Genomic DNA, 15941 nt, shown 5'->3' with positions numbered 1-15941 from the left:
GAGTGTTTCAATTGATTCCCTTGGGTGTTTTCTGGATAGACAACTGGATCAGCTGCAAATAATGACGATTTTTGTCTCCCTTACAATACTTATGTCTCCTTTCTTTTTCACATCTTACTGTGTTAGCTACAGGCCAGCTTCTAACATTTGCCTGGCCTGGGGCAAGAGTACAAATGGAGGCCCACTTACCACATGTCAAGGAACCATGATTTGGAGCACAAAAAGAAACATGAAAGCCAATGCTTGTTACTACTGGGAAACAATCATTGTTATGAAAGAATCTATTCCTATTGAGAGAGGAAGGACTTGACAAGTTAATTTGTGTTTTCTCTTACTAAGCACTTCCGCTGCTCAAATTCTGCCTGTACACCAAAGCAGTGTCTGACATCAGCGGCAGCATAACTCACGTCATGGCATTTGGATGTATTTGCCTTTTGTTTCAAGTTAGTAAAGAGCTATCATTTACTGAAGGCTTACCATGTGTCAAATGACATTCTAGGTGTTTTACATACATAATCTCATTCATTCCTTATAGCAACCCTAAAAAGTAGGAACTATCATTGTTAGGCTTCGATTAAGTAACTTACTCAAAGTCACATGCCTGTATGTCCCTGGGCTGGCATTTAAAACCCAGGTAGGGGGACTCCCCTGGTGGTCCAGTGGTTAAGACTTTGCCTTCCTAATGCAGGGGGTGCAGGTTCGATCCCTGGTTGTGAGCTAAGATCCCACATGCCTCGCGGCCAAAATATCAAAATATGAAACAGAAGCAGTACTGTAACAAATTCAATAAAGACTTTAAATATGGTCCACATCAAAAAAATCTTTAAAAGAATAAAATAAAACCCAGGTAGGTCTGAAACCAAAAGTTCATTTTGTTAACAACTACATTATACTAACTTCTATTTTATCATTTATCATGATGTTGGCTATTGGTTGAGATGGATATTCTTTATCTGGCTCTGGAGGTGAAATAGAATACTGGATTTTTCAACTTGAAGTTGAAACTGAGCTGAGACCTTATACCTGGTTCCTACAAAGAGGTGGCCCTCTTTGTTGTCTCTTAGGGCCTGAGAAATTCTGTTCTTGATCCATCTCATTCCTTACATCTTACCACTTAAATATCTGTAGGTTTTTGCTTCAACTGTAGAGGTCTCTGGATGGTGACTGCCCAAGGGTTCACAAACTCACATGCCTGCAGAGAGTGAAGAGTTAACATAAATGTGTAAATTAGTGAGACATTAGGCAACAGAACTGGGTTGTTTTTTTGTATTGTGACCCCTGAATGCTCTGGAAATTCTGGGGTAACTGCTAATGAGGTGACCAGCTATAGCACAGATCATCCCGCATTCTTTTGGTGGTTCTCAAAGTGTGGTCTGAGAACCCCAAGTGGTCTATTATTCCCTTGAGGTATTTTGTGGGCTGCTCTCTTAGACTATTAATGTTACTTTGTTTTCTGGTTTGCATTTACTTGTGTCTTATTCAAATAAGTATCATTTCCTCAGTTTGTTATGGGAGAGGTTTGCTGTGATGTACAGTAGATGTTCTGCAGAGTCATTTGCCTTGTAATAGCAGTCCTGATTGAAAGACTGTGAGATCCACCCAAGAGTGGGTACAACATCCACATCTCCCATAGGGTCACAATCTGAGGACTTGCTCTGTAGACTGAAGTGGGATGCCTTAATTTTATTACTGGCTACCATCTAGAGAGAGATCGCTCTGTGCTAGGCACTGTATCATTACAGTGCATTATATACACCAGCCCATTTAATCCTCCAGACAGCCCTATGAAACAAGTCCAATGGGTTCAATTATTATGCCAGGTTTTACAGACGGAAGAAAGCGAGGCTCAGAGAGGTTAGGCCATCTTTTCCTAAGTGGCAGAGCTAGAAGTGGAGTCTGCCCCATAGCAGAGCCTATATTTTTGGATCATTATTGGTCCTTAAACTTGGTTAGCATTAGAATCACCTGGAAATGTGTTTTTAATGCATATTAGTGGGGCCCATCTGCAGAGACTCTGATTTAATTGGCCTGGGGGGGTTCCCAGCACTGGTATTTTTACAAAGCTGTCCAAGCGATTCTAGTGTGCAGCTACACTAATGAACACCTCACTCTGCTGCCTTGAAACTCAGCGGCCTCAGCTGTATCTCAGGAAACTACAAGGCACATGGTGGAAAAAATGAAAAGAGAAATAACGTTATGGTGGGGTAATTGTTATGTTCAACGTGTGCCTCTCTCTACTGTAGGTAACATGTGTTCTTTATAAGGTACGTGTGAACAACCAGCTCTAAGGAGAGCTTGCAAGGTAATGGCTCTTTCCTCAGCTTCACAAGTGGTGCTAATCAAGCCCCTCCGCAGCCTCAGACTGAATGTGTGAGTTATATCAAAATCCCAACTGACAGGTAGCTATACTCAGCAAATACTGAGCTTCAATTTTAACCCTTCAGGTTACTTCCAAAGGAGAACCAAGATCACATGATACATGCAGCAGGTTTTTATAGCTGTCAGGACTAAGTTAGAAACTGAGCCTAACTCAGGATATGTCCAGTTCTTTCCAGAAATATTGTATTCTATGAAAGCAGCCTATGCACTGTGTACTCCCCCAGGGTGGAGTCTCTAGTCAGTTGTCTGGTCTTCCTGGAGTGGCAGAGGTAGTGACTGAAACCTGCAGATCAGAACATCCCCAGGATCCCTGAGCACTGAGCCATGAGGAGAGCACAAGCCCCCTGTGCTTCATTTCAGCTGTAGGCTCTTCTGCTCTTGACCGGAGGCAGTAGAGTACAGAGTGCAGGTCCTATGCTCCAGCAGCATCTGCATCAGCACCACTTGGGCACTTGTTAGAAATGCAAATTATCAGGCCCTGCCCCAGACCTACTGAATCAGAATCTCTGGAGATGGGACCCAGCAATCTGTGTTTTAAGGAGCCCTCCAGGGAATTTTGATGCATGCTGGCATCAAAATTTGAGAACCGCTGGCCGAAAGTTAAAGGATTAAGAGTGGAGATGTGGCACCAGACAGTTGAATTCAAGTTCTGGTTCCATCACTTACTGTGTGACCTAGGGCAAGTTACTGATCCTTCTCTAAGTCTCAGTTATCGCATCTATAAAATACAGCCGCCAATTTTCTTATCTGTAAAATAGGTACTTACATGGAATAATGCATATAGAACACGGAACACAGTGGGAGGCACAAAGTAAGGATTCAATAAATGTTGGATACTCATTACCTTCTTAAATTAATTAATTAGTTAACTTTTGGTTGCGTTGGGTCTTCGTTGCTGCGAGCGGGCTTTCTCTAGTTGTGGCGAATGGGGGCTACTCTGTTGCGGTGCGCGGGCTTCTCACTGTGGTGGCCTCTCTTGTTGCAGAGCATGGGCTCTAGGCACATGGGTTTCAGTAGTTGTGGCACGTGGACTCAGTAGTTGTGGCTCACAGGCTCTAGAGCGCAGGCTCAGTAGTTGTGGCGCACAGGCTTAGTTGCTCCGCGGCATGTGGGATCTCCCCGGACCAGGGCTCGAACCCGTGTTCCCTGCATTGGCAGGCGGATTCTTAACCACTGCACCACCAGGGAAGCCCTGGATACTCATTATTATTATTATATTGGCTGTTCTGGATAATCAACTTTCATTTCCAATGTGATTGGGTTCCTCTGGAAAAGATCCTAATTATAAGATCAGAAACCAAATAGTGTATCTTAAACAACTCAATGGGAATGGGGCAGAAAGTATTTCATCTACCAGTCTCTTCACAGAATCATGGAATATAAAAGTGGGTGCATGCCTAAAAGCAGTCTAGTTCTACCATTCCATTCAGCCTAATAATGGCTCTTAAAAGAAATCCAGGTACATAGCATCAGGAAAGAAAGTAGAGATGAGTCTCTTTATTATTGAGCATTTGCTGAGGATGGTGATTTGGAAAGGACTGAAATTTTAGCCTCTAGGTAATTTGTAGAATTTGTGCCCTCAGTGCTGAGTCCCAAGCATGAAGCCAAGGTTCATGTACTGATGGCATTCCAATGTAGAGCAGGACATGGGATAGGTGTCCCCATGTTATTTCTCTACATCTAGATCTAAGGGATGACTGTCAGTGCTGGGATGATACTGACATTGAATTGCAAATTTCAACACTATAAAAAGCAAAGGGTTGAGACCTTATTAAGTCAGAAAATGAACATTAGCACTAGCCATGTAAATGTGAGGTAGTAAATATCCGTGTTACCCTGGAAACCAGAACATAAAGGTAGCTAGGTAGTTTGGTGACAGTTTCCAGGGTAATTCCTCCCACCTCCAACATAAGAGCTTTCCTATTATGTTAACTCTTTCTCTACATGCCCACTGGACCTTCACTCGATGTTGCACTATCATCTCCCTCTCCCAAAAGATTCCCTGATTTCCCTAAGTAAGTGCCAGTGCCATTCTCCTAAGTACTATTGTCAAAAACCCTTAACGTTTATCAGGGAACTGAAGGGCCCCAAAAGTAATGTGTATCTCCAAACCTAAGAGGTAGAGTTTAGAAAAAATTAGACACATAAATCAGGAAATGATAGACTCTTCAACTGAAAATTAAAAAAAAATAAAAGCTCACAGTGGATGAAACTAGCTGTCTGTGACTCTTCCCCGAAGTGGCTTCTTGTAAATATAATTTGTAGATATACTGCAGATGAGATTAAGATGCTTCCCAATATCTCACCTGGGAGCTACCAACCTGGAATGTAATTCATGTAAGATGAGCTGTTACCTTGGCAACTGTGACATGTAATGAGGCTAGGAGGCAGTTAATATTGTAATGACAGAAGATTCTGGCAACTAGTTAGAGATGGTGGAAAAAGAACATTGGAGTGTCAGTGTTTATCCAGCATTGTTCAAGTAACAGGAACACTGATCTGGTAAAATGTGTTACAAATAACCCAGCCAAAGAGCTCCCTCAAAACCATTCAGCTCCATATATTCAAATTACAAATGATCGTTAGTTTGGTTTCACAGGTACATCAATAGTAGGTAGGTATAACCTTATACAGGAGATAAGAATATGTCAGTCACTAGATACTGTATTCCTCACTGGCATTTGGCTCGTAAGCCAGTCTCCTATTAATCTGCTTAGTGTAAATTAGTCCCTCAGAGTCTAAATCACTTCCACGGGAACTGATGAAATCTAGTTCTCAGTTCCATATACTGGACTATGGGAGCTTCACCAGGATTCATCAAGTCACTTTTTTCTCTGATATTTTAGGTGTTTTTCTCTCCCCCCTAATTTTCAATGTAATGACTGTCTATTGTATAAAAAATTAGAAAGTACAGAAATGGAAAAAAATTGCAAATGATCACCCCAAGCCTACTCTCTAGAAGCAACCACTGAAAACAGCTGGCATATTGCCTTCCAATGCATTTTTTTCTTTACAAATTTAAAATCATACTGAATGCACAATTTTTTACCCTGCCCTTTTCACTTAAGGTTGCCTTCTACACATATTTCTATGTCATTATAAACTTTTCAAAGACACAATTTTAAGTTAAAAAATTTTTTAAATTAATTTTTGGCTGCATTGGGTCTTTGTTGCTGTGTGCAGGCTTTTCTCTAGTTGCAGCCAGCGGGGTCTACTCTTCGTTGCGGTGCGTGGGCTTCTCATTGGGTGGCTTCTCTTGTTGCAGAGCACGGGCTCTAGGTGCATGGACTTCAGTAGTTGTGGCACTCGGGCTCAGTAGTAGTTGTGGCTCGCGGGCTCTAGAGTGCAGGCTCAGTAGTTGCGGAGCACGGGCTTAGTTGCTCCGCGGCATGTGGGATCTTCCGGAGCAGGGCTCGAACTCATGTCCCCTGCATTGGCAGGCAGATTCTTAACCACTGAGCCACCAGGGAAGCCCTAAGTTAAAATTTTTGTTGAAGTGTAACACATACAGAAAAGCACACATATGAAGAGTATAACAATGAATTTTCACAAAGTGAATACATCTTTATAACCAGCACCCAGATGAAGAAATAGAATCAGCACCTCAGAAGCCTCCTCATACCCCCTGCCAGCCACTCCCTGCACCAGAAAGGTAATGCCATCCTGACTTCTAACACCATACTATGAGCATAATTTTTAGTGTCTAATAGTCTATGGACAGACCATATTTTATATAACCATTCCCTATTTTTCTAATGTTGGACCTTGAAGATGGTTTCTTATTTTTAACTTTGAGAGCCTCTGGGCATATATCTTTGTTCACATCTCTATTTCTTTAGAATAGATGCCTAGACGTGGAATTTCTGGGGCAAATAGTATAAAAATTTTAAAGGCTCTGGATTCTAATTGCTTTCTAGGAAGTTTGTATCAATTTACAATCCCACCAGCAATGCATGAGAGCATCTGCCTCACTGTCCATGGTCTACTTTGAGGAATATCAGTTCTTTTTTAAATCTTCATCAATTTTATAGATAAAATAGTATTATCTACTTGATGTATAGTTTGCATGTTCTGTCATTATTAGTGAGGTAGAACAAAGCATTTTTTGACTAGTTATGTTTCTTTTCCTGCGAATTACCTCTCCATGTCTTTGCCAAGGTCTCTATTGTGGTCATTGGATTTTTCTTATCAGTTTATATAGCTCTTTATACAATAAAGAAAATGACCTTTTGCCATAGTCATATATATTTTTCTGTTTGTTTATGATTGAATTTAATTATATTTTTGTCATATAGAAGTTTGTCAGATTTATGTAGTAAAATCTATGTATGTGGTGGTTTTTTCCCACTGCTAAAGTTCTCCTGCCTCCAAATTTCAGATGTATAATCATCTATATTTTATTTTAGGGCTTTTACGATTTTATTTTATTTTTTGACCTTCAACTAATTCATCTGGAATTTGAGTTGATGCCTGGTAGTAGGGCTCAAATTTTCACGGGCATCACTGGGGTGCTTGTTAAAAACCCAGATATTCTTGGGCCCTACCCCTCTCGGATTTTGATTCTGTAAGTGTGGGGTGGGGCTCAGGAACCTGCACGTGTTACAATCACCCCAGATGATTACGTTGCACACGGGCCCCTGTGCACATTTTGAGAAACTCTTGCAAAGTGCAGTGTAGCCTGCCTTAGTACAGAGACTCAGCACCTCCCATCTGGATGACTATAGCAGTCTCCCTCAGCTTCCAAGTCACTACACCCTAAAATCCATCCTAAACACAGCTGCTAAAGTTCACTTCCAGAAACATCTCATGAAAAATTCTTCACTAGCTGCCTGTTGTTAAGGGAACTAGATCAAACCCCTCATCCCAGCACTACAACTCCAGGCCCTTCTTTTTTTTTTCCTATTTAATAAAAATGTTTAATGCTGCCCAAAAGTGTAAAAATACAGTATGAATGGCTCCAGGCCCTTTATCTTCCTGGACCTATTGATCTCCACTGACTTTGGCACCACAGTCCCTTCCAGCCGGGCCTGCCTCCTCCTGGGCCTTGAACATATATTTTGCTCATTCCTCTTTTCATGCTGCAGCCCCCACCTCCTCTCAGGTGATTAAAATTCTATGCATTAATTCAATTCTCATTCTCTTCCTTCCTTGACTACCAAGAATATCCTCTGCTTTTCTAGAATTACCAAAGCCCATGGTTGTGTATTCTGACTTTGTGAGCCTTGTCTTTCCATCAGGTCACATACTCTCGAGGGTGCAGGCTATGTCTATCCCTCATGGCCTCTAACACAGGCCTAGAGGCCTGGGAAGCACACCTGAAGAACACGGCTAATGCAACCAAATCAGCCCTAACTGCCAAGTGATTTTATTTGTTTATTTATTTTTCCAAGTGATTTAATACATGTTATTTCTGAGAGCTAATGAAATCTTTAGCCTCTCAGAAATCCTTTCTTTGGTCCAAAATGAGAATATTTGACAAATTTCTAGAGATTTCACTTTGTAGTGATTTGGTTTGCTGGTAACAAAGTTAAGCAAAGGTTATCTTGGTTTCGGCTCTTATTTAATTCAACAATATTTCTTATCACCTATGACATGTTCATTTATTGACTTTCCTGTTGACGAGTCTAACCTTTTCTATAATATGGGATATTTTCCCCCTCTTACAAATGTAATGATTTCACTTGTAGAGAAGAACATGGTTTATCAGATTAAATATATATAGAAATGTTAAGGCTAAGTAATTACATTATAGCTTCCTTAATCTCTTTTCTCTGGTCACCCCTCAGGGTTCTGCCTTCTCAAATGACAGACCTGCTTTAAATGAGTTCGATTGGATGCTCAGAGCAGGTGAGGGTGGGGGTGAGCGAAGATATGCCCTTTTCCTTTCAGTAGACAAGGTGGGATTCAAATCAATTCAACAAATATTTATCGAGCTCCTATTGGGCACCTGGCTCTGGGCTAGGCACAACAAAAGATGCCAAGATGAGAAATTATAAAGGAGCAGAAGGGCATGGGAAGGAGAAGAAAGGGGAAGAAGAGGTGAGGAAAGGAGTAGAGCTGGCTTTCTGAATAAGAGGGGATTAAGAGGAGAGAAAGGGAGAAGAGACCCAAAAGCACACTCTCTGGCCTGGTTTCACTTGCTAGCCCAGTGCAGGCCTAGAAACCTGAAGCAGTGGTTTGCACTCCAATTTTGCTCAAGAGCCATTAGAGCAGTTAGGAAGGCCACAATCTGAGTCAAGCACTTACCTGCTCAAGACTTTAGAATGGGAAGCAAAGATCTCTCTTCTTTTCTTTTTTTTAGTGGATTAAAAAATTTTTTTCATTAGGGTATAGTTGATGTATAATACTCTATTAGTTTCAGGTGTACACATAGTGATTCAAAACGCTTATAGATTATACTCCATTTAAAGTTATTATAAAATATTGGGTGTATTCCCTGTGTTGTACAATATATCCTTGTAGTTTATTTATTTTACACATCGTATAAAGATCTTTTTAAAAAAAAGGTATATATGCACATGTGTGTGTATATACACACACAGTATATACAATTATTTTTGAATGATAATAGCTAACATTTATTGAGTGTGTGCTCACTCTGTTCTAAGCACTTTGCATGCATTAACTTCTTTAATCTTTATCAAAACCCAGTGAGGTAGGTACAATTGATACGGACATTTTTTCAGATGAGAAAAATGAGGCACTGAGCAATTAAGTAACTGGCCCAAATTCACACAGCTTATAAGTGGCAGATCTGTGCTTTGAACCTTGGTCAGGCTGACAATGTTTGCTGTTATGTGAGTTATTGGTCCTTGTTTAACTTACTGCTGTACTCAATAGGGTTAATGCATTGCCTTGCACATAATAGGCATATTATGCTTTGAATAAATAACTGAAATGTTGACTATAAAGTGTTTTCCATTTAAGCCCAATTACTATTAAGCATACAAATCGAGCGTCATAAAATGTAGATTCACTTTGCTGTAAATTTTATTCTGTTAAAGTAACAGAATAAAAACAATTTTTTTTACAGCACATACGCGTGCATCCTTCAATGCTGCGATTTGAGGAAGCCACCCCGCTCTTCCTCTCCCAATCTTCCAATCCATTATGGATCTGATGCCTGCAATTCTACCATTAGAAAACTATTCTTTTGGTTGTAGGCTACCCCTATAGAGATAGCGCTGTTTACGCTACAGTAGTGAGAATTTCTAAGTGATTTAGGAGATTTATCCAGATCCACCAATGGGAGGGTGAGGCGAGCAGGCAGGGGGCGGGGCCGCGCGGAGGGGTCGCTGGGAAGTGAAGGCGCCGGGCCTTAGCGCAACGAGTTCTTTGGCGGAAGATTTCTAGAGAAGCACCGGGACAAAGTCGGGGGAAGGGCTCACGAGACAAGCTTCCAGGTGTCGGGCCAGCCAGCGCCCGGGGGAGCCCAGCGTCCCGTCGCGTCTGTTCCGGGAGTAGAGGCGCTGGGCGCACCAGGAAGTGACTCTCCCCAGCGGCTGCGATGTGGACCCTTAGCTGATTTTGTCGTTAACCGCCTCCGGTTTGTAAGAAGATTTATAGGTTACGAAGGTAAGAGGGGTACGTGGAGTGTCCGAAAACCCGATTTATCCCCTGCGGTAGAGAAAACTGTTTACTGCGCCAAGCTGCCTCCTGGGCGGGGAGTTGGGAAGGCCGGCGAGGTGGGGGAGGGGACGACCGGACGCTGGCTGCTTGTGGTCGCATCCAGCTCTGCTTCCGCCTGTGTTCTGACCTCCCCCTGTTCCCCTTGTCGGCTCTTCTGGCCCTGCAGCCCGCCCAAGTTCAGTGGTAGCCTTTCCTAGTGTCTCTTCCTCGTTACCCTTCTTACAAACACGGTGGGCAGAACTTGCCCAAAGAGGAGAGGGATGGAACGGCTGGTGAAGGGGGTCTGGTGGGGGAAGGAAGGACCTGACTGCACGTGGGCTGCAGTCAGGACGCAGCAGTACCCATCTGTCCGTCTGGTTTAGCCAGGAACCATGTCTGGGGCCAGGCCAGCTGCAAGAAGGGTGAACGGAGAGTGTAAGCAGGATCCTTTTCCGTGGGTGAACATTTGCTCCAAGGAGATCCTTGGCTCTGTGAGGATTAAACCTACTACATAGTCTCTGCTTTGAACCTCTCTGAGCATTTCAGGCTGGTTAGCTATTCAGCCCTAGAGAGTTAGTATACCTTGCTCTCTGGCAGCTCTGGACCTTGGGTCTCTTTCTGATCAATTCCTGAGGCAGAAATAGAGCAGTTGTCACATTCTTTTTTTTTTTTTAACCCAAGCATTTATTTAAAACAGGAAACACTATAAAAACAAAATATAACTCACTTTGACTGGTATTACTATACTGCCTTGAAAACTATATTTCACTTGAGAAATTACTAAGTATGATGAGAGACTCTTTACCAGGAGAGATGTCTGGTTGGCACCCTGAAATAGTAGAGTCCTATTGTAGACTATATCTGACCATTTGGAGAAATGTAGAAGGACAAGGGGTACAGGGCAAGTGGAGCACAGTCATGGTGGCTAGTCACCAGGGAGAGGGCCCACACTCACAAAAAGTCTAAATATCATGGGATAGAGATAGCTGTACTCAAATTCCTCAGCTCCCCTGCCCCTCTGCCAACCCCCAGTGGGCCTGCAGTTTCCTTCTTCCTTCCCTGCCAGCTGGAGGGACAGGGCCCCTTTCCTGGAAGAGCACCACTCTCTCCACCTGTAGTGTGGGCCTCCTCAGTGCCCCTCTCCGTACCATTCTTTATTCTTTGTCTCCTGCCCCTTCGCTCATTCCTTTCTCTGGTTTTGCTTTTCAAATATACACATCTGTCTCACCTTGGAAAAAGGTCTACCACAGGTCACACATTTGGTAGTATTAACAGGTGGTCCTGAGTGGGCCTTAAGTTCACCACACTCCAGCAGGCACTGAGGTTAGGAGAGTTTGCGTGTGTGTGTTGTTTAAGTTTCCACGTAATTGTTCTTACGCTCACAGCACTCGCATGCATTATATCTCACCAGATTTACAGGTTGGACACATTAAGGCGCAAAGAAGTCAGGTGACACACTTCGAATCAGAGCCTGAGGCAGGGCAGTGACACATGTTGAACAGCTGCTGTGTTAGGCACAGACCTGAGTGCTTCCTATATATGAGCTCATTTAATTCTTACCATAACCCTGAAAGGTAGGTGTGACCAGTCATATTTTTATAGATGGTGACACTGAGATTCATAACACTTAAGTAACTTGCCCAGAGTCAGAGCTAGTGAGAAGAAGAGCTGGGATTAGAACATGGCCCCAGAGCCCATGTTCTTAACGACTTGTCCCTTCCTGGGAGCTGGGTGGTGTGTGTTATTGTTAACATCTGAACTCCGGGCCAGCTTAAATTTATTCTGTTAGAAATTTGAAATCCTCAGAATGCTTCCAAGCTATGACAGTTACTTTCTTTAGTACTTTGTAAACATACAAAATACTGTATGGGCTAAATATTACAGCACCCATGTCAGCATCCTCTAAATTATGTAGTGATCATGCATACTAATTTTACAGTAATAGAGGGAGCCATGGAAGAATCTTTTTAATTTTTAAAATAAATTCATTTATTTATTTATTTTTGGTTGCATTGAGTCCATGGAAGAATCTTTGTTAATAAACCTATTCCATATGTTGGACTTGAAATGTATTTCATTATGAATTAAGGTATGACTTAACATTAGGATGAAATCCAAGGTAGAGGGCAAGGGCAAAAAGGTAATTTCATGGCAGATCAGTGAGGTGTCTGGCCAAGTCCATACATGTGTCCTGGGTACTCAAAATAGTTAAACATCAATGATCAGGCACCATTAGGTAAATAGGCAACAACAGAGAGTCCTGTGTGGGAGGAAGAGGGGTTCCTTCCTCTTTGCAAAGTGAGGCCCTTCACCTGTTCTAACTCTTCCAGCTTTTGACTCATAGTTACTCCCACTATTCCTTCCCCCTGCTCCCTTCCTTTAATATTGCCACCCCCATTCAGTCCCATACTGTCTTTAAACATCATGACAGTTGTAATTAACATGTACTGAGTTTTTCCCAGGCACTGGACACTGATCAGAGCTTTACAAATATCTTGTCTATTTAATCTTCTGCTGAGTGCTTTTTTTTAACATCTTTATTGGAGTATAATTGCTTCACAATGGTGTGTTAGTTTCTGCTTTATAACAAAGTGAATCAGCTATACATATATCCCCATTTCTCCTCCCTCTTTTGTCTCCCTCCCACCTTCCCTATCCCACCCCTCTAGGTGGTCACAAAGCACTGAGCTGATCTCGCTGTGTGTGCTATGCGGCTGCTTCCCACTAGCTATCTGTTTTACATTTGGTAGTGTATATATGTCCATGCCATCCTCTCACTTTTTCCCAGCTTACCCTTCCCCCTCCCCGTGTCCTCAAGTCCATTCTCTACATCTGTGTCTTTATTCCTATCCTGCCCCTAGGCTCTTCAGAACCATTTTTTTAAGATTCCATATATATGTGTTAGCATACAGTATTTGTTTTTCTCTTTCTGACTTACTTCACTCTGTATGACAGACTCTAGGTCCATCCACCTCACTACAAATAACTCAATTTCGTTTCCTTTTATGGCTTAGTAATATTCCATTGTATGTATGTGCCACATCTTCTTTATCCATTCATCTGTCAGTGGACACTTAGGTTGCTTCCATGTCCTGGCTACTGTAAATAGAGCTGCAGTGAACATTGTGGTACATGTCTCTTTTTGAATTATGGTTCTCTCAGGGTATATGCCCAGTAGTGGGATTGCTGGGTCATATGGTAGTTCTATTTTTAGTTTTTTAAGGAACCTCCATACTGTTCTCCATAGTGGCTGTATCAATTTACATTCCCACCAGCAGTGCAAGAGGGTTCCCTTTTCTCCACACCCTCTCCAGCATTTATTGTTTGTAGATTTTTTGATGATGGCCATTCTGACTGGTGTGAGGTGATACCTCATTGTAGTTGTGATTTGCGTGTCTCTAAGGATTAGTGCTGTTGAGCATTCTTTGATGTGTTTGTTGGCAGTCTGTATATCTTCTTTGGAGAAATGTCTATTTAGGTCTTCTGCCCATTTTTGGATTGGGTTGTTTGTTTTTTTGATATTGAGCTGCATGAGCTGCTTGTATATTTTGGAGATTAATCCTCTGTCAGTTGCTTCGTTTGCAAATATTTTCTCCCATTCTGAGGGTTGTCTTTTCATCTTGTTTATGGTTTCCTTTGCTGTGCAAAAGCTTTTAAGTTTCATTAGGTCGTATTTGTTTATTTTTGATTTTTGTTTTTTATTTCCATTTCTCTAGGAGGTGGGTCAAAAGGGATCTTGCTGTGATTTATGTCATAGAGTGTTCTGCCTATGTTTTCCTCTAAGAGTTTTAGTGTCTGGCCTTACATTTAAGTCTTTAATCCATTTTGAGTTTATTTTTGTGTATGGTGTTAGGGAATGTTCTAATTTCATTCTTTTTCATGTAGCTGTCCAGTTTTCCCAGCACCGTGCTAAGTGTTTTTTATTATCCTTTATTTAACTCTTGCAACCACTCTATAAGGTAGATGCTATTATTATTTGCTCCCCTGGTGTGCCAGAAAACCTCCAGGTTGGTCACAACTCTTTCTGGGCTCAGCATGTAAGGGAAACTTCACCCACATGATAGCCAAGAAGTGTCAAAGAAGACAGAAAAGTCAGAAGAAACCAAGACATCTTGGACCACTAGATGATTCCTGGCAGGAAAGGTAAGGCCCTGGGTGATATCCCTTCCCCTTAACAAATCTGAATCTCTGGGCCTACTGAAATTCTGTATGCCTGACGTACAGTGTGGCATTTGCAGGGATTCAGGGGGGCACCTCAGGTAGGATACCCAGGGCAAACTTAAGACATCTAAGGAATGTTGGTGGAAATGCTTTGTGATTGCAGAAAATGTTCTCCTTGCCTTTATGTGTGTTTTTGGCAGAAAGAGAATATTAAACTGGGACCTTGTGTCTCAAAAGGTCCAGGACAGGTATACTGAAAACCAGGGACTTAGAGATGAGATGAATTAGAAATGAATAGTCCCACCGCAGCCATGCAAACACAAATATACCTCATTTTATGCAACAACTGTATTTTCTAAATCAAATTATATTTTAAAAGTGTTAGGGAGGTGAGCTATTTAAAGGAACGCAACAGTGAAGCCTTTTTATAATATGATTAATTACCTCCTGATAAATCTGGATTTTTCTTATATTAGGTTTGCCCATCTGTTCGGCTTTGTTAAGTAGACAGCACCAAAATGGGCTCTCCTCCCAGACTCCATCTCCCCAGGGGCCTGAGAGTTAGGTCTTCTGAATGATAAGTAAAATGCCAGAGCAAATGGTGGCAGGAAGTACTTATGCGTAGTAGGTGCTCAGTACATATTTAGATAATGAATGAGGTGCCTGGATTATTTTATTCAAGGCTGGCTGATGTTGTGATGCCACTCTGGAGGCTGAGCCATGAAGAACAGCTCAAGGTAGGTACCCAGCTTAAGTCTTCACTCCTCCATTCTATCAGGTGCTAGACTTGTAGGAAGCTTGGCTGAACAGGTCTACCCAGATGCCCCAACGTGTCCTTAAACTCAATATGCTAATGACTCTGAAATTTTCACTTTAGGCCAGTTATGTCTTCCAAACTCTAGAGCCTTATATCCGAATGCCTGTTTCCTTTCTTCCTTGCTTTTTTTGGGGGTTATTCTTATAGCTCTGTGTGTGTGAGTAGCAAGTGTTCTTGCTGCTTCATATATAGCTGCACTTTCCAACACAGTAGCCACTAGCTACATGTGGCTATTTAAATTTAAATACAGTCAATTCTGCTCTAATGCTTGTTTTGAAAATGAAAATTTGTTCCAACAGATTGATGTATTAGGGAACAATTTGAACAAAATGCAGATTTCATGTTTGCTTAGGAGTGATTCTGTCCACGAGAAACATGAGATGAAAGGGGATCTGTACCCGGCCAAACTGAGCTGCATAAGAATTTGTAAAATGAGCGCCCACACACATCTCCCAGCTCCCTCAGATCTCTGAGTGTGGTATGAGCCACACCCATTCACATCTGCTGTGAGAACTTCCTGTTCCACCCCCATAACCCTCCTTTCACCACCTCATGATAACTCATAAGTGGACAGCCACTTCCACAAGCAAGTTTCAGGTCTTTGTCAGGGTAATGAGCCATCATTATTGTAGTGTTTATACATTGCTTAACCATTTAACATGTGCAAAACTTTTCTATGTTTATTAATTTCCTACTTTTTTTGTGTGTGTTACTGATAAATTTTTGGAATGTGTGTGCCCAACCCCATTTTCCCATGAGCCCTGAGCCCTGTGATTTCTTTTGAGTAATTTTGCGTAGTATGGTTTAGGAATGCTTGTGTCACGTGATAGCAGAGCCGACTGTTAATTAAAATGAAATAAAATTAAAAATTCGTTTCCTCAGTCACATGAGTCACATTTCAAGTGCTCAGTAGCCCCCTGTAGCTAGTGTAGGCTGCCATATTACATAGAACATAACCAATAGAGAACATTTCCAT

The 15941-nt window shown here is 41.9% G+C and overlaps 1 protein-coding gene across 6 annotated transcripts in view; it reads left to right on the top strand.

The window, feature by feature from the left end:
- The first annotated feature begins 9663 nt into the window (after positions 1-9663).
- The window catches only part of TRMT2B (tRNA methyltransferase 2 homolog B), an 88898-nt gene continuing 82620 nt past the window's right edge, over positions 9664-15941 (top strand). For all 6 annotated transcript variants that reach the window (XR_007474936.1, XM_049705152.1, XM_033412421.2 and 3 more), the window contains exons 1-3: positions 9664-9954; positions 13984-14130; positions 14831-14885. Coding sequence is in view for 5 of the 6 variants with exons in the window: in XM_049705152.1 (XP_049561109.1) it covers positions 14045-14130; positions 14831-14885 (141 nt within the window). In the remaining variant the exon portion in view is untranslated. The remainder of the gene's footprint in view (positions 9955-13983; positions 14131-14830; positions 14886-15941) is intronic.

Source organism: Orcinus orca, chromosome X (genome assembly GCF_937001465.1).
Source record: "Orcinus orca chromosome X, mOrcOrc1.1, whole genome shotgun sequence".
NCBI lineage: Eukaryota > Metazoa > Chordata > Mammalia > Artiodactyla > Delphinidae > Orcinus > Orcinus orca.
This window is presented reverse-complemented; position numbering and strand designations above follow the sequence as displayed.